At 38.8% G+C, this 13,944-nt stretch overlaps 2 protein-coding genes and 1 pseudogene across 2 annotated transcripts in view; 2 read left to right on the top strand and 1 right to left on the bottom strand.

The window, feature by feature from the left end:
• Positions 1 to 2,122, top strand: part of LOC126353902 (signal recognition particle receptor subunit beta-like) — a 50,061-nt gene extending 47,939 nt beyond the window's left edge. Inside the window, exon 5 of the mRNA XM_050003126.1 lies at positions 1,825 to 2,122. Within this exon, the coding sequence (XP_049859083.1) occupies positions 1,825 to 2,038 (214 nt within the window). The 3' untranslated portion in view covers positions 2,039 to 2,122. The remainder of the gene's footprint in view (positions 1 to 1,824) is intronic.
• Positions 2,123 to 5,072: 2,950 nt separating this feature from the next.
• On the bottom strand, positions 5,073 to 5,190 carry LOC126356736 (5S ribosomal RNA; annotated as a pseudogene).
• Positions 5,191 to 8,004: 2,814 nt separating this feature from the next.
• LOC126353903 (pyridoxine/pyridoxamine 5'-phosphate oxidase-like) lies at positions 8,005 to 13,595 on the top strand. Its single transcript, XM_050003127.1, has 7 exons — positions 8,005 to 8,610; positions 8,685 to 8,841; positions 8,933 to 9,032; positions 9,124 to 9,177; positions 11,260 to 11,465; positions 11,596 to 11,768; positions 11,968 to 13,595. Exons 1-6 carry the CDS (start codon positions 8,508 to 8,510, stop codon positions 11,759 to 11,761), a joined length of 786 nt encoding a protein of 261 aa, XP_049859084.1. The 5' UTR covers positions 8,005 to 8,507; the 3' UTR covers positions 11,762 to 11,768; positions 11,968 to 13,595.
• The last annotated feature ends 349 nt before the right edge of the window (positions 13,596 to 13,944 follow it).

Below are 13,944 nucleotides of genomic sequence, written 5' to 3' on the forward strand. Positions count from 1 at the left end.
ATTTTACTATCTGTTGGTTCACATAAACAATATTCAAAATCTTTTTCAATATAGCCAACATATTTAAACCTAATTTCCTTTGATTTAATACCTGTTCTTACATTTATTTATCTTCCACACACTCTGTATGTGTATGTTTCCCTGTAAAAGCTGCTGATCAACTGGAAGTCTGAAATCCCAACTGCACATTTTTGTATTTCTTGCAGCTAGTGTTCAGTTACACACAAGATTGATATCTCCTTTAGTGGAGATATTTTCTGCCTGGTGCTTTGTCGTGATCTGTTGTTTTTAACTTCTGTCCACTCTGGTACAGCTTTCTCCTGCCTTCTTACATGGTGATATTGTCTTCTGTTCTGCTTCCCTGCCATTTGTTCATTCCACTGAAGGCATATTTACTGTTAACTTTTTGGTTTCTTCGTCTGTTATTTCCTCATACTGTGGTGATACTGTCTTGTGTGTTGCTTCCTTGTCAATCGTTCGTTCCATAGTTTGCATAGTTACTGTTAATTTCTTTTGTCTTCTGTTATTTTCCCATATTGTAAGCATATAGTTTTGGTGATTGACTGATCTGTCTGTTACAAGCAGTTAACAGAGATCAGTGGCAGGGTGGTGGACTGAATCATGGCTGAATAATGAAGGTTCCTGCAAAGTTTTTCTTTTCCTTTCAGCCCTCCTTAAAAACATATTAACATCCAATATCTTAGCATGACTGTACTGGGCAACATCATCAAGAACATGTTCATTTTGTATATTCTGTGAGTACTGTACACAGAATCACTTTAGTGTTAGTAGTTTTTGTGTGTAGCATGTTCACAGTGTGTTGGTAATCCTTGATATCTGATTCTACATCATTTGTTCCAGCCATAAGAATAACACAGTCAAATTTACTTAAGTCCTTTACATTCTCTTAAATGTTATTAACAACATATTTCAATTGTGCATTTGTCTTGACAACAGATGTCGCAAAATATCTTGGAGGAAGTGTCTGATGTAATAAACTCAGTGTTGTCCATGACTATCAGATAGAAATAAAATCTTGTGTCTTGTATCTGCACGCTTTCCATTACTTAAAACTTTTTTGTAGCTGTCGTTATTTATTTTACAGCAGTCACTAAACTACTACTTGACGTAACAAGAGCACTTTGTTTACTTTTGGAGTTTTCGTAATTTACAGTAGATAACACATCACAGCTGCCATTGTGCACTAAATTTATGCTGCTTTTCCACATTTTTGATTTTTGACACTCTGTGAACTGTTTATACACATAGCTTTCGTCAACTTGTCCAAAAAGTCGAGTTTTCTTTCATCATTTCCTGCTTCAGCATCAACTCATGTTCTTCTAATGTAAGTTTACTAATACCCACTTTCAGTTCACAGGTCATAATTTAGAAACACGGTCATTTAGTATCGGTATTTCATGTTTCAAATTGTACCCCCACTTTCCTTTTACCAGCAGAACTGGCGCTTTTTTGACGAGATACACGATAAACTTTTACACTGGCCGCCATCTTAACTAAATGTGTAAAAAACGGAATACAATTCACATTCAGCTTTCTGAAACATTTCACGCAAAAAATACATCAGACGTGTCTGTAGCCTTTGAGGATGGTACCAGCTTGAGGAGACAGAGCGTAAAGCGAGAAAGGCCCTGGAGTCTAACCCCCCCCCCCCCCTCCCCGCAAAAAATGAATAATTTAATTACTGTAATCAGATGTGCGACTTCTTTTCCTTCAGCCCTTTCAAAAATGTATATGTTGCACCAGAGTAATTCATAATTTTGTTTAGAGAATTTTTTTAAGGCTTCGTATGTCTTTCGCTTACAGGAATTTATTACGACAGACCAAATCGAGCCAGTTGGAAAGCATCAACAGTGCAGAAACCACCACACATTTCTTAGGCAAGAAAGGAAAAGATTTCGAGTTTGCACATTTGCATCCCCAGAGAGTTGAGTTTGCAGAATCAAGTGCTTGTGATAAAGATACTTACAAGCCAGCCGAATTAAATGAATTGAAGACATGGCTGCAAAAGATTGCGTGATAATGATGATGGTTTTGTATTTTGAGGAAGTCTTTTTCTGTTTGTGAAATGTTACGTCATTAAACAATTGTAATAAACCTGTAACTGTGTTATTTATTTTTGTCGTGTCATTAGAGATTAAGTTAAATAAAGATATTTCCGATGCAATACTTTCCCCGCATGCTGTTCTGTTTATAACCGAAGCATGGATTCTTTGGTTAGCAACGAAATAAATAACACTGTTTTTCCGATCACTCTCAAGAATATTGAGAAAGGGTGATTAATTATTAACAGTTCATCTCTAAACTGTGTTGTCTGTAATGAAAAACTTTTTGATGAGTGGGTAATGACAAATTGTTGCTTGCCGAGCTGAGCAGTCGTTTGTGCTTCGTGTGGCAGCCGGCACCGATATCAAGTTTTTTGTTGTGTAATCTACTGGATATTTTACCTACAAGTAGTTAGCAACAAGTGTCAAAGCAGATTTCTCTCAGCGGCTATTTTTAAAATGGAAACTAATGATGAAATCCTAGTCAATACCGGCCAAGGGTCAGCTATCACTTTGCATACGATTCACAACATCGAGACTGTCATGGTGCACCCTCCTTCAACAGTGTTAATTACAAATAGGCATCAACTGGGTACCATCAAAGTGAGCTCTCAAGATCGCTGTCCCCAAAATGATCAGATGGAGATGGCATTCATCAAGTTCAGCTGTATTGTCACAGTGTCTGACAAACACCACTCAGCGTCAAAAGGCAAGACACCAATCACCATCACCCCAACAGGGAGCAGCTCCTGACACAAATGTTCTGAAGAAGGCAAAGCAAGTGAAAAGCACAATAGTAATGTTGAAGGGGATGTAGATATGGTAGATACTGATAATGTTGCATACACTGTGGAAGTTCTGGGAGTAGACAGTAACTTGAGTGTAAATATGGGAGACAGGAATTGCAATGAACAGCCTGCTTTCCAAAAGCCTGTTTGTCATAAAAACTTGGACAATTCAGTGACCACAACGGTACCTCCTACAGGAAATAGCATGTTTCCTACTTACAACAAATATGCTAGTTAATATAATACATATTAATCGACAGGCATGGGTCCCTACGTCATCTTTGTAGAGGGAGAAAATGGTAATGTAGGAAAGTTACATCCGATGGCTCTTAGAAGAATGTTGTTTACAGAAATGGTTGTGGTTGCTTGATGTTTTTCGGCTGAAGAATATGGAGGCTTGTATTTCAGATTTTCTAACAAAGAGAAGTGGAGTTATCCGTGATGTTGATATTGCATTATCCCATCAAGACATCCTTGCAGAAATAAAGTCGGAATTTTTAATAACCGACATACCAAGGTTCACAAAGAAAGTAATAGAAAATGGAAAGTTGAAAGTACTTCCCACACTGAAATGTGTTGTAACATTTAAATCTCAACAACTTCCCCAGTATGTATATTTCAGCAGAATGCGATTCTCTGTTGCACCGTATGTCAAATCAGTTCTGCAATGTCACAATTGCCTTAGATATTTTCATTTAATTTTGCAATGTTGTAGTAGTGCCTGCTGTGCCAAATGCATGGGAGTCCATGAGACCTCACAGTGCTCACATGCTGGAGAGCCCAGGTGTTTAAATTGCAACATAAACCACCTCGCTACTGATCTGTTGCCCAATTTATCAGCAACACATGGAAGCAAAGCACAGCGAAGCCTATGGCGCTTCTTAAACAACTGCCATCTCGTCACCGCTGGTGTTTCTACAACACGAGAGCTCTCTCCTAGTGACTGGCCTAAAATATGCAAGAAACCAAAAGGTTTGAACATGACAGACAAAAAGGCTACAACAGGGATCTAAGTATGCAGTTATGTCTGTTCCAGCTCCCATGTCCTACAAAAATAAACCATTTACTTGCAGTCCATACAAGCAGCGTTATTCTGATATGTTATATGAATTTCAGGGTCCACAGAACTCAATACAAAACAATCCATATCCTCCCACTCGTCTCACATCATCTTATACAAGTCAAGAAACTGCTATTAACAGCCTTTGTGCTTTAATAATGCAGATCTTTCTTTCTCATAAAAATGAAACAGACGTGGTAATGACATAGGCTGTTTTACATAATGCTGTTGAAGTCTTCTGCAAATCTGACAATAGCTTTTAAAGTACTCCAGTGAAATGCACAGTTAGTCAGCAATCTCGAACAGAGAAAGTCTTTATCGGGAGCTTGGCAACAACCATATACCGGTAGCTTGTATTGCAAAACTTTGTTTCAGCCAACCCAACAAATACAGTTCAAAGGATACGCTGTTCTCAGAAATGACAGTGATGATGGAAAATGAGGAGGAGTTGGCAGTTTGATTAGAGAGGCTGTTAGGTTTTAAAAAAAAGTTGGACATCACTATTAGGACAACAGAATGCCAGGTAGTTACTGCTGTAATTTACACTCCTAACAGCGCATTCAGCATCGTCACTATTTACAAACCACCTAAGTGTAAAATACAAGATCTTTCACTGGATCAGATTGTAGCCCAGCTTCAAATGCCATTTCTCCTTTGTGCAGACTTCAACACACACCACTCGCCATGGTGTTGTGAAATAGATGACGCGGATGGCAGAGTGTTAGTTACACTTTTTGAAAAGTTCAATTTGATTCTTCTAAATGATGGTTCTCTTACTATGATATATAACCCAAACAGACGACCATCAGCCGTTGATTTGACATTGTGCTCTGTTGACTTCAACCATGTAACGTAGTGGATGGTCAATCGAGACCCTCTTGGCTCAGATCATTTCCCTCTGAAATCACAATAGACTTACCTATAAATACAGTAGAAATTATCTACCCAAACAAAGCCCAGCACTCTGTCTTCAGGCCACAAGTGGCCCATCGGGACCAACTGACCGCTGTGTCATCCTCAGCTAAGGATGCAGATAGGAGGAGCATGTGGTCAGCACACCGCTCTCCCGGTCGTTACGATGGTTCTCTTTGACCGGAGTTGCCACTATTCAGTCGAGTGGCTCCTCAATTGGCATCACGAGGCTGAATGCACCCCAAAAAATGGCAATAGCGCATGGCAGCCAGGATGGTCACCCATTTAAGTGCCGGTCATGCCCGACAGTGCTTAACTTCGGTGATCTGATGAGAACCGGTGTATCTACTGTGGCAAGGCCATTGCCATCTACCCAAATAGCAGATTGGCAATAAAGTATGCTGACTGGCCACAGTACACTGCAACAGTCCAGGTTAAGTTTCAGTCTTTTAACAATTTGTTAGCTCAGAAAGAGGCTTACCAACAGCTAATTTCAATTATTGAAGACGCTACAACAATTTCCATTCCAAGAAAAAAGTGTTGAAGCAACAGCCCCCAGTCTGGTGGACATCAGAGTGCTCTACAGCCCACGCACAGTGCAAAATTGCGTACAGTAACTTCTGTAAACAACAAAATGTAGAAAGCTTCATTCCATATTGGAAATGAGTAGTGAAAGTTTGAAGTTGGATAAAAGACTTTGTAAAAAGAATAGCTGGTAAAATTTCTGTGAATCTGTAAATAGCAATGTTAGTATCACCGATGTTCGGAAGAAATTAAGATTTTTCAAAAACAAAAACTCCACTATGCATCAGCCATTAAGTGACGCATGGCTTGAAGACTTTGCGAATTTAATCTCACCAGCTTCCGCAGCCGAGCTGCAATATTGTCCCCCAGAGCAACAGGATTACAATCATCTGCTTGTGGTACCGTTCTCGTATGAAGAACTATTGAATGGCATTAAAAAGAGCGTACTTCCATATCTGGTAAGGACGGTATACACTATCAGATGATAGAAAATCTCCCAGACATAGCACTCAGAAAACTGTTACAGATATTTAATCAAATATGGGTGACTGACATGTTAATAGAAGATTGGACGATTCAAGTAGCGATACCCATACTGAAACCACATACGGATGAAGAGCAGGCCAAATCATACAGACCTATTTCTCTTTCTTTCTGTATTGGCAAAACTTGAGAACACCTGGAAAAAAAAAAAATCGTGTGGAATGGTGGTTGAAATCAAATCAGACCCTGTCATCAAGTCAGTATGGGTTTAGAAAAGGCAAGGGAATAGTAGATAATTTAAATACCTTAACCTTAGAGATATCTGATGCAACAACAAGAAAAGATAATGTTAACAGCTATATTACTGCATATAGGTAGAGTGTATGATAATGTTCTAATACTTGTGTTGCTACGGAAGTTGGAAACCATTGGAATCCCGTCACAACTGATTTATGGAATCAGCACTTTCCTCACTGAAAGGCACATATGGGTTCGGTTCCAAAATAAATTAATTGGACCACGTAGGCTTACAACAAGTCTTCCACAAGAAGCTATCCTCAGCCCCCTACTCTTTGCACTATATACTAACGAGCTGGCAAGAATTATCCCTTTGCCAGTTAAAATCCTCCAGTATGCTGATGATATTTGTTTGTATGTGTTGACCAAAGGAATGGATCAGGCTGTGTGTGAGCTATCAAAGGCAACGGGCAGACATAGCTGTGGGTTACAGATCTCGGCAGAAAAATCGGTACTTGTTCCTTTCACGAACCAAACTATGCCAGGCTGCTTGAATAGTGTAAGACTTTCTGGTCATAAAATACCACTAAAATCCCAGGTGAGGTTTCTTGGTGTTCTCTTCGATTCCAGAATGAGTTGGATACCTCATACTCAAACTGTTGTCAATGCGCGTGAAAAAGCATTGAACCTTATCAGATCAGTGACAAGAGTATGATGTGTGTGGGGGGAGGGGGCGGCTCACCCCAATACTCTGTTCACCCTCTACTGCACAGTCTTATCACACTGCTACTAACAAGTACCTAGCACTAATGGATAAACTGCAGTACAGAAGCTTACGCATCTGCCTTGTAGCTATGAATTCCACTCCCACCAACGCCCTTCTCCTGGAAGCATCAGAAATGCCTCTACAAATTTGCAGAACAGTGATGTGTGGTCATTATGTCTTACAGTGGATGGCAGATACTAAACATTCACTGATAAAGTGTGAAATGCTCTCTCAAATTGGAAATAACAGAAATGTCAGGAAACAGCAGTTTTATATCTACAAGCGGTACAAAGACTGGAAATACCTCCGAAGGAAGGTATATCGAAGTGAGGTTCTTCCAATGTTCCTACATGACTATCACAGCTTTTATCACAATATTCCTGTAACATACGTGGACTATCCCAACAAAGGAAAAGGATATGGGCAGTTTTCACCTACATCTCACCTTCCCGGAAGGTGGGCAGGATATCTTAAACTACATACAGATGGCTCAAAAAAATGGGGACTGAAAATCATACCGGATGTGCTTTCTTCTGTCCAGAATCTGCAGAAGAAAGGAAGTTTCAACTACCAGGTGATGCTTCCATATTTCTTGCTGAAACTTTCGCTATTATAGAGGCTATCAAATATGCAAGATCTCTCAAAATACCCAAGGCAGTAATAATCATCGACTCTCAAAGCGTTTTGAAATCCATTAGTTCCAGGAATTGGGACAAAATAACTAGTAAATACACGCTCAACGTACGGGATCATTATGACAAAGCTAAGAAGACTGGCCAAATTATAGAATTTGTATGGGTCAAATCACATTTCGGCATTCTATACAATGACAAAGCAGATCAACTAGCGAGAGATGGGATTAACAGTGGAAGGATCGGACATTAAAATCCCATACACACAATAAAACAACAAGCGATTCTCTCATGGCAGGAAGAATGGAATGAAAGCCAACAAACAAGAGGTAAAAGTTATGCACGTATACAGACATTCATACCAAGGCACACACAGTTTGCAAACTTCAAACAATCAAGGAAACTTATAACGTCCATTGTGAGAATGCGTCTCAATCGTGGATCTTTCCATGCCCACTTATATATAACCGGCGTATCGGAGACATCCTACTGTCAATTTGAAGAGGAAACAATTGGTGATGTCGATCACATTTATTTCAGTGTAGACGCTGTGAGAAAGTCAGAGTAAATGTTTTAAGACTTGGGACAGCCAACCACTTTGCACGATCCCAATTCTCGGAGACAGAACCAGGAGTACATACGATGCCGTATCCCCGTTTCTAGCGAAAGAAGACATAAAAATCTAAAACGAATTGAACTTAACTAAAGAACTTATTTAACAAATAAATTTTTAGCAGTCAACTGTGTTTTGTAATCTGATTACAATAATTTTGATCTGAAAACATATGAATGTATGCTAAAGAAAAATGTTACCTTGTTATGTGTGTCAGTACATTTATTTGCGATGGCTAAAAATTTGTATGCTAGAAGCCAATAAAAAGGGAAAAAAATAACAGAAGCATCTTTGGCTTAAAAGTCGACTGATATCAACTCGCCATGCGTTGTTGGCTGTACAGTGTACACACACTGCTACAGTTTGAGATTAAGGACTAGTCAGCAGTGTTGGAAAGCTGTGATTATTTGGCGGCGGTATAATGTGTGATGATATTTGTTGTCCGAAAATATTGCTCTCCTAAAATTTTCGAGAAGATCATTATGGCTCTCATTGGTGGTGATGGCAGTACTCTCACTGTGAACATAAGTGGTAAGTTACCTGCTTTACTCGACGTGAAATATACATATTGTATTTTAGTTTTTAACCGACAAAGTTGTGTTTAGGGATGAGAAAAAAATACAAGGATAAATCAGATGTCTTCACAGAAAGTGATATCACGGACAAGAATCCGTATAGCCTTTTTAAAATTTGGTTTGACGAGGCGTGCAACAATCCTCAAATATTTGAAGCGAATGCCATGTGCTTAGCAACTGCAAGTAGGTAAGGTGGTGGTTTAGAATTACTGGAGAAAATTCGTCGCTCATAAATGACTCGAGAACGTTTTTGAGGCAAAAAGAAACAACTGTTACAGATCAGGGATGCCGTCGTGCCGTTATGTTCTCCTCAAAGGTTATGGAACTGATGGCTTTAAATTCTATACGAATTATGAAAGCAGAAAAGGAAAAGAACTAGTGGGTATATTTGGAAATTGCATTGAAGTAATTGCTGTCAATAGGATATAAAATAATGTGACACTACTGAGACTAAATTTTCTGTTCATAGGCTGAAAATCCCGTAGCTGCTTTAAATTTCTACTGGGCACCTTTAGTTAGACAGGTAAGGTCACATCATTCATGTGGTATACACGTTGAAAGTTTGTTGTCACCGATTGTAAGAGCCTTAGTATGTAGATTTTGTTGTTCCTCTGTTTATTATCGAGAAAAGATCAGGGTAGTTTGACCAAGCTCTTACTTGTGTGTTAAAAATAATTCCACTTATTTGAATTTCTGTTCCTGTTTCTTCAGGACAGAGCAATTGCAATGTACATTTTATTAGTTGTATTGTTGTAGTTGCTTTGTTTGGAATCTGAAACACCCTCATTTCCAGGTACTGGATATGTTGGAGAAAAAAAATACTGCCTGCTGAAATTATAACCTATACACTCAGTGCTTAATTTTTTAAATTCCATTAAACTTATTAAGAACTGTCATGAAGTGAAAAGCACTGGTTTTTTTTTTTTTTTTTTTGCATGTACATGTTGTGTAAGCCGTATGACAATTCATGCATTTGTTAGGTGCTTCATCTTTTTGTCATTCTCATCTGAAAAACACACAAAATGGCACTCTGAACTTCTCCTAAATCCAATGTAACTGCAAGGTGTACAGATGCTTCTGCCATTTTTTTCCCCAACATTTGAGGCTTTAATGAAACAAATTGGTTACACATGTATCATTCAAAGTGTTTTCCATCTCTGGCCACTACTTTCTCCCACATTTCAGGCATTGTATGAATCCCGCGTCGAAAAAATTGTTTAATCTTTTGAAGCGATCCACAAATCAATCTAATTTGTGACTTCTTCATGAGATCAGAAGTGTTGGTCAGCCAGGCCATGCACCATTGATCTAAATAGGTGATATTCAGAGGGAGCAATGCCTGGAGAATATGGGGGATGGTGTAGGACTTTCCATTTTAACATTTCCAAGTTTGGCTGTGGCTGTGGCTAAGCCATGTCTCCGCAATATCCTTTCTTTCAGGAGTGCTAGTTCTGCATGTTTCGCAGGAGAGCTTCTGTAAAGTTTGGAAGGTAGGAGACGGATACTGGCAGAAGTAAAGCTGTGAGTACCGGTCGTGAGTCGTGCTTCGGTAGCTCAGTTGATAGAGCACTTGCCCGCGAAAGGCAAAGGTCCCGAGTTCGAGTCTCGGTCGGGCACACAGTTTTAATCTGCCAGGAAGTTTCACGTTTTGACCTGTTTGGCAACATGTGGTTGAGCGTTGTTGTGCTGAAAAATCACTTTATTGTGCCTCTTGCTATATGGCGTCCGTTTGTCTCTTAATGTTCTGCTCAAATGCATTAATTGCGTTCAATAATGAGCACCTGTGATTGTTTCACTTTGTTATAACACCTCACAGTACACGATGCTGAGCTGGTCACACCAAAAGCAGAGCATGATCTTGGAGCTGTGAATATTCGGCTAGGCCGTCGACATGGAAGCATGGCTGTGATATCTCCATGATTTTTTTGTGTTTAGGGTTATCGTAATGAACCCATTTTCCGTACCCGGTCACAATGCAAAGCTGAAACGCCTTCCGTTTTTGCCTCTGAAGCAACTGTTCACAAACTCTGTTCGGCGTCTCTTGGTTTCAGCTCACAAGTTCCTTTCTGAACTATGCCCATGGCCTTGAGACGTTTTGAAATGGCTTCCTGTGTCTCTCCCACTAATGGTGCCAATTCTTCTTGAGTTTGACGCGAGTCTTCACTCAGCAATGTCTCCAATTGTGCGTCTTCGAGAACATTAAATCTTCCACCACTATGCCTGTATACGGCGTTAAAATCACCGTTCTTGAAGCGTTGAAACCAGTCACGACACGTTCTTTCACTAATAGCATCCTTACCATATGTACACGTGAGCATTTGATACGACTCAGCCGCAGTTTTCTTCATATTGAAACAAAACATTAAAACCTCCCACAAGAATTAGGCTCGTAAAATGACATTTTCAATCAAGAATAACTTTGTAATGCAGACACAAATCGACTAATGTTTGAATGAGGTTACGTTGACTGAGGTCCAAGCAAGAGAGGGAGAGAGAGAGATCATAATTGGGATAAAGTGTGCCACTTCTACGTTAAGGTTAAAAATTAATTATCACTAAAAATGTTTGGAAAGGTAGTTAAATTTTATCATCATCTTGCCTCAAGGTCCGAATTGAGGGTGTTGTTGAGAAACTCTCAGAACAAGAATCTGATGAATACTTCCATTCAAGGCCAGTTGATAGCCAAATTGGAGCCTGTATCAGCCATCAGAGCACTGTTATTTCAGGCAGAGAGGAACTTATTGAAGCGGGCCATAAGATTCGAGAGGAATACGTCAGTCCTGGGAAAGAAATTCCTCGTCCAAATGAATGGTAGGTTCAATTTTAGAGAAATGACCTAATATGAATTTGTTTAGAAAATAGTAATAACATTCTAATACAAATCACTCAGCATTAATAACATTCTAATACAAATCACTCAGCTAAATTTGTGATTGTGTAGGGGAGGCTTCATTGTGAAACCAACTACTTTTGAATTTTGGCAAGGACAAAGTGATAGAGTTCATGATCGTATTAGATTCAGACGGCTAGAAGAGAATGAAACATCAGATGAAATTCTTATTCATAAAGGAAGAGATGGATGGGTGTATGAAAGACTGGCACCATGAATTGGCAGTAAGTAATAATTCAATATAGGAATATTATATTTATCGTATTGCAATTTAAAATGTCATTTTTGTTATGAATTTGAGAAAACAATTGAATTTGTAAATTTGAATCATTTAAGGTATTAAAATTTTGTTTCTTTGCCTCTTACATGTTTGAAGGCGGTTCAGCTTAATGCAGTGTGGTGCTTTTTCTGTTTATTTTACAGATGTTACGAAGCTGTCTTCCTCAGAGCGTGAACATTGTTATGACTATAATAGGAACCTATTACTTCAGTATTTTTCAACTTTCTTGGGGACCTGTAGTTGAGTGAAGCTGATTTTTTATTTTCTTGTACGTTGTTATGCTCTTCATGTGGAGTTGGGAACAAGAGACTTTATGAGCAATATTAGTATGCTGTGCTTGTCTGAGATCAATAGGAAGAAGATAGGTTCTTACTGTGAAAACCTAATATATATACTAGTGGTATCTTGTAAGCCCAGACAAAATCGTTTGAACACACAAATTATTCAAATATCAGGAACCTTCTTTAATATAGTAAATAATGGTATAGGTAAAATGGGACTTGGGTTTCAGAACACAAATAAAATGTATTATGCCTTGTCTGATACCTTAAAGAACAGTAATATTTCCACGTAGATCAAAATATGCATTATAAATAATTATTCAGTCAGTAATAACACATGTAATGAAACCTGGACTTTGGAAGTAAGGGGCGAAAGTGAGAGAGAAAGGATCACTAGATATCCCAGAACAAAATACTAAATAAATGTTTTTGAACAGGGATTTACCCTGCAATCTGAATCTGAACGAAACTAGAATGAAACCTGACACTGCAACAGCTATGAAAACTGGAAGTATTGGCCATGTAATGAGATAGCAAGAAGACAAGTTTAATCTGGATTGCGGTAGAAGAATCCCTAGAGGGGCCACCAGAATGTCTGGGAATGGGACTTCTAGATTAAATGGAAAGTACCTACATTTTTGGAAAATTGCTAATTGATGTGTATATTACATAAATGGACAGATTTGGCAAAAATTACTGAACCAACACCAGATGCCACTCACGTGGCATGTAACTTCTCTGCAATTACTAAGAACAGAACCCATGTATCACATCTACTTCTATACTCTGCAGAACAGTGTGAAGTGCATGACAAAGGATATGACTCACTGTACCATTTATTAGGACTTTTTCCCATTCCATTCACTTGTGGAGCAAGGGAGGAATGAGTGCTTGAATGCCTTTTAGGTTGGTGTAATTATTCTAATCTTGTCCTTGTGGTCCCTGTGGAAGTGATACAAAGGGGTTTCCAGTATATAATTAGAATCATCATTTAAAGCTGGTTCTTGAAACTTTGTAAGTAGGTTTTTGTAGGGTAGTTTACATCGTATATTCAGGAGTCTGTCAGTTCAGTTTCTCAGCAACTCTGTGACACACTCCCACAGGTCAAACAAACCTGAGACGTTCACACTGCCCTTCTTTGTATATGTTCAGTATCCCCTGTTAATCTTATTGGGGTATAGGTCCCACACACTTGAGTACTATTCTAGGATGGATCACATGAGTGGTTGGTAAGCAGCCTCCTGTATAGGCGGGTGTCATTTCCCTAACATTCTGCCAATAAACTGAAGTCTGCCACCTGCTTTATGTACAATTGAGCCCTTGTGATTGTTCCATTTCATATCCCTACAAAGTGTTACACCCAGGTATTGGTACGAGATAATAGAGTCCAACTGTGAATTGTTGATGATATAGTCACAGGACGCTTTTTTTATTAAGTGCACAGTTATACATCTCTGAACAATTAAAACAAGTTACCAATCTTCACATGACTTTGAAATCTTATTGAAATCTGAATGAATGTTTGCCCAGCTTCTTTCAAATAGTGCTTCATTATGCAAAACTACATCATCTGTGGAAAGTCTTAAGTTACTTTCAATATTGCCCAAAGTGTCATTAATATAAAAAATAAACAGTAAGGACGTCAGTGTATTTCCTTGGGACACATCCGAAATCACTTCTACATCTGTCAGGGATTCTCCATCCAAGATAACTTGCCATGTCCTCCATAGCAAAAAATTCTCTTCCACAAATTTCACTTGAAACCGCATATGATAGTATTTTTGATAATAAGTGCTTAGACAAATGCTTTACAGAAACTGAAAAATGCTGAATTTTTGT

The sequence above is a fragment of the Schistocerca gregaria genome, chromosome 3 (genome assembly GCF_023897955.1).
Source record: "Schistocerca gregaria isolate iqSchGreg1 chromosome 3, iqSchGreg1.2, whole genome shotgun sequence".
Taxonomy (NCBI): Eukaryota; Metazoa; Arthropoda; class Insecta; order Orthoptera; family Acrididae; genus Schistocerca; species Schistocerca gregaria.

Bases quoted from the DNA above. Each gene is read 5' to 3' on its own strand.
- LOC126353903 (XM_050003127.1), top strand. From the start codon at position 8,508: ATGATATTTGTTGTCCGAAAATATTGCTCTCCTAAAATTTTCGAGAAG. The intron at 8,842-8,932 runs GTAAGGTGGTGG...CAACTGTTACAG, and splicing joins TGCTTAGCAACTGCAAGTAG to ATCAGGGATGCCGTCGTGCC. The intron at 9,033-9,123 runs GTGGGTATATTT...TTCTGTTCATAG, and splicing joins GCAGAAAAGGAAAAGAACTA to GCTGAAAATCCCGTAGCTGC.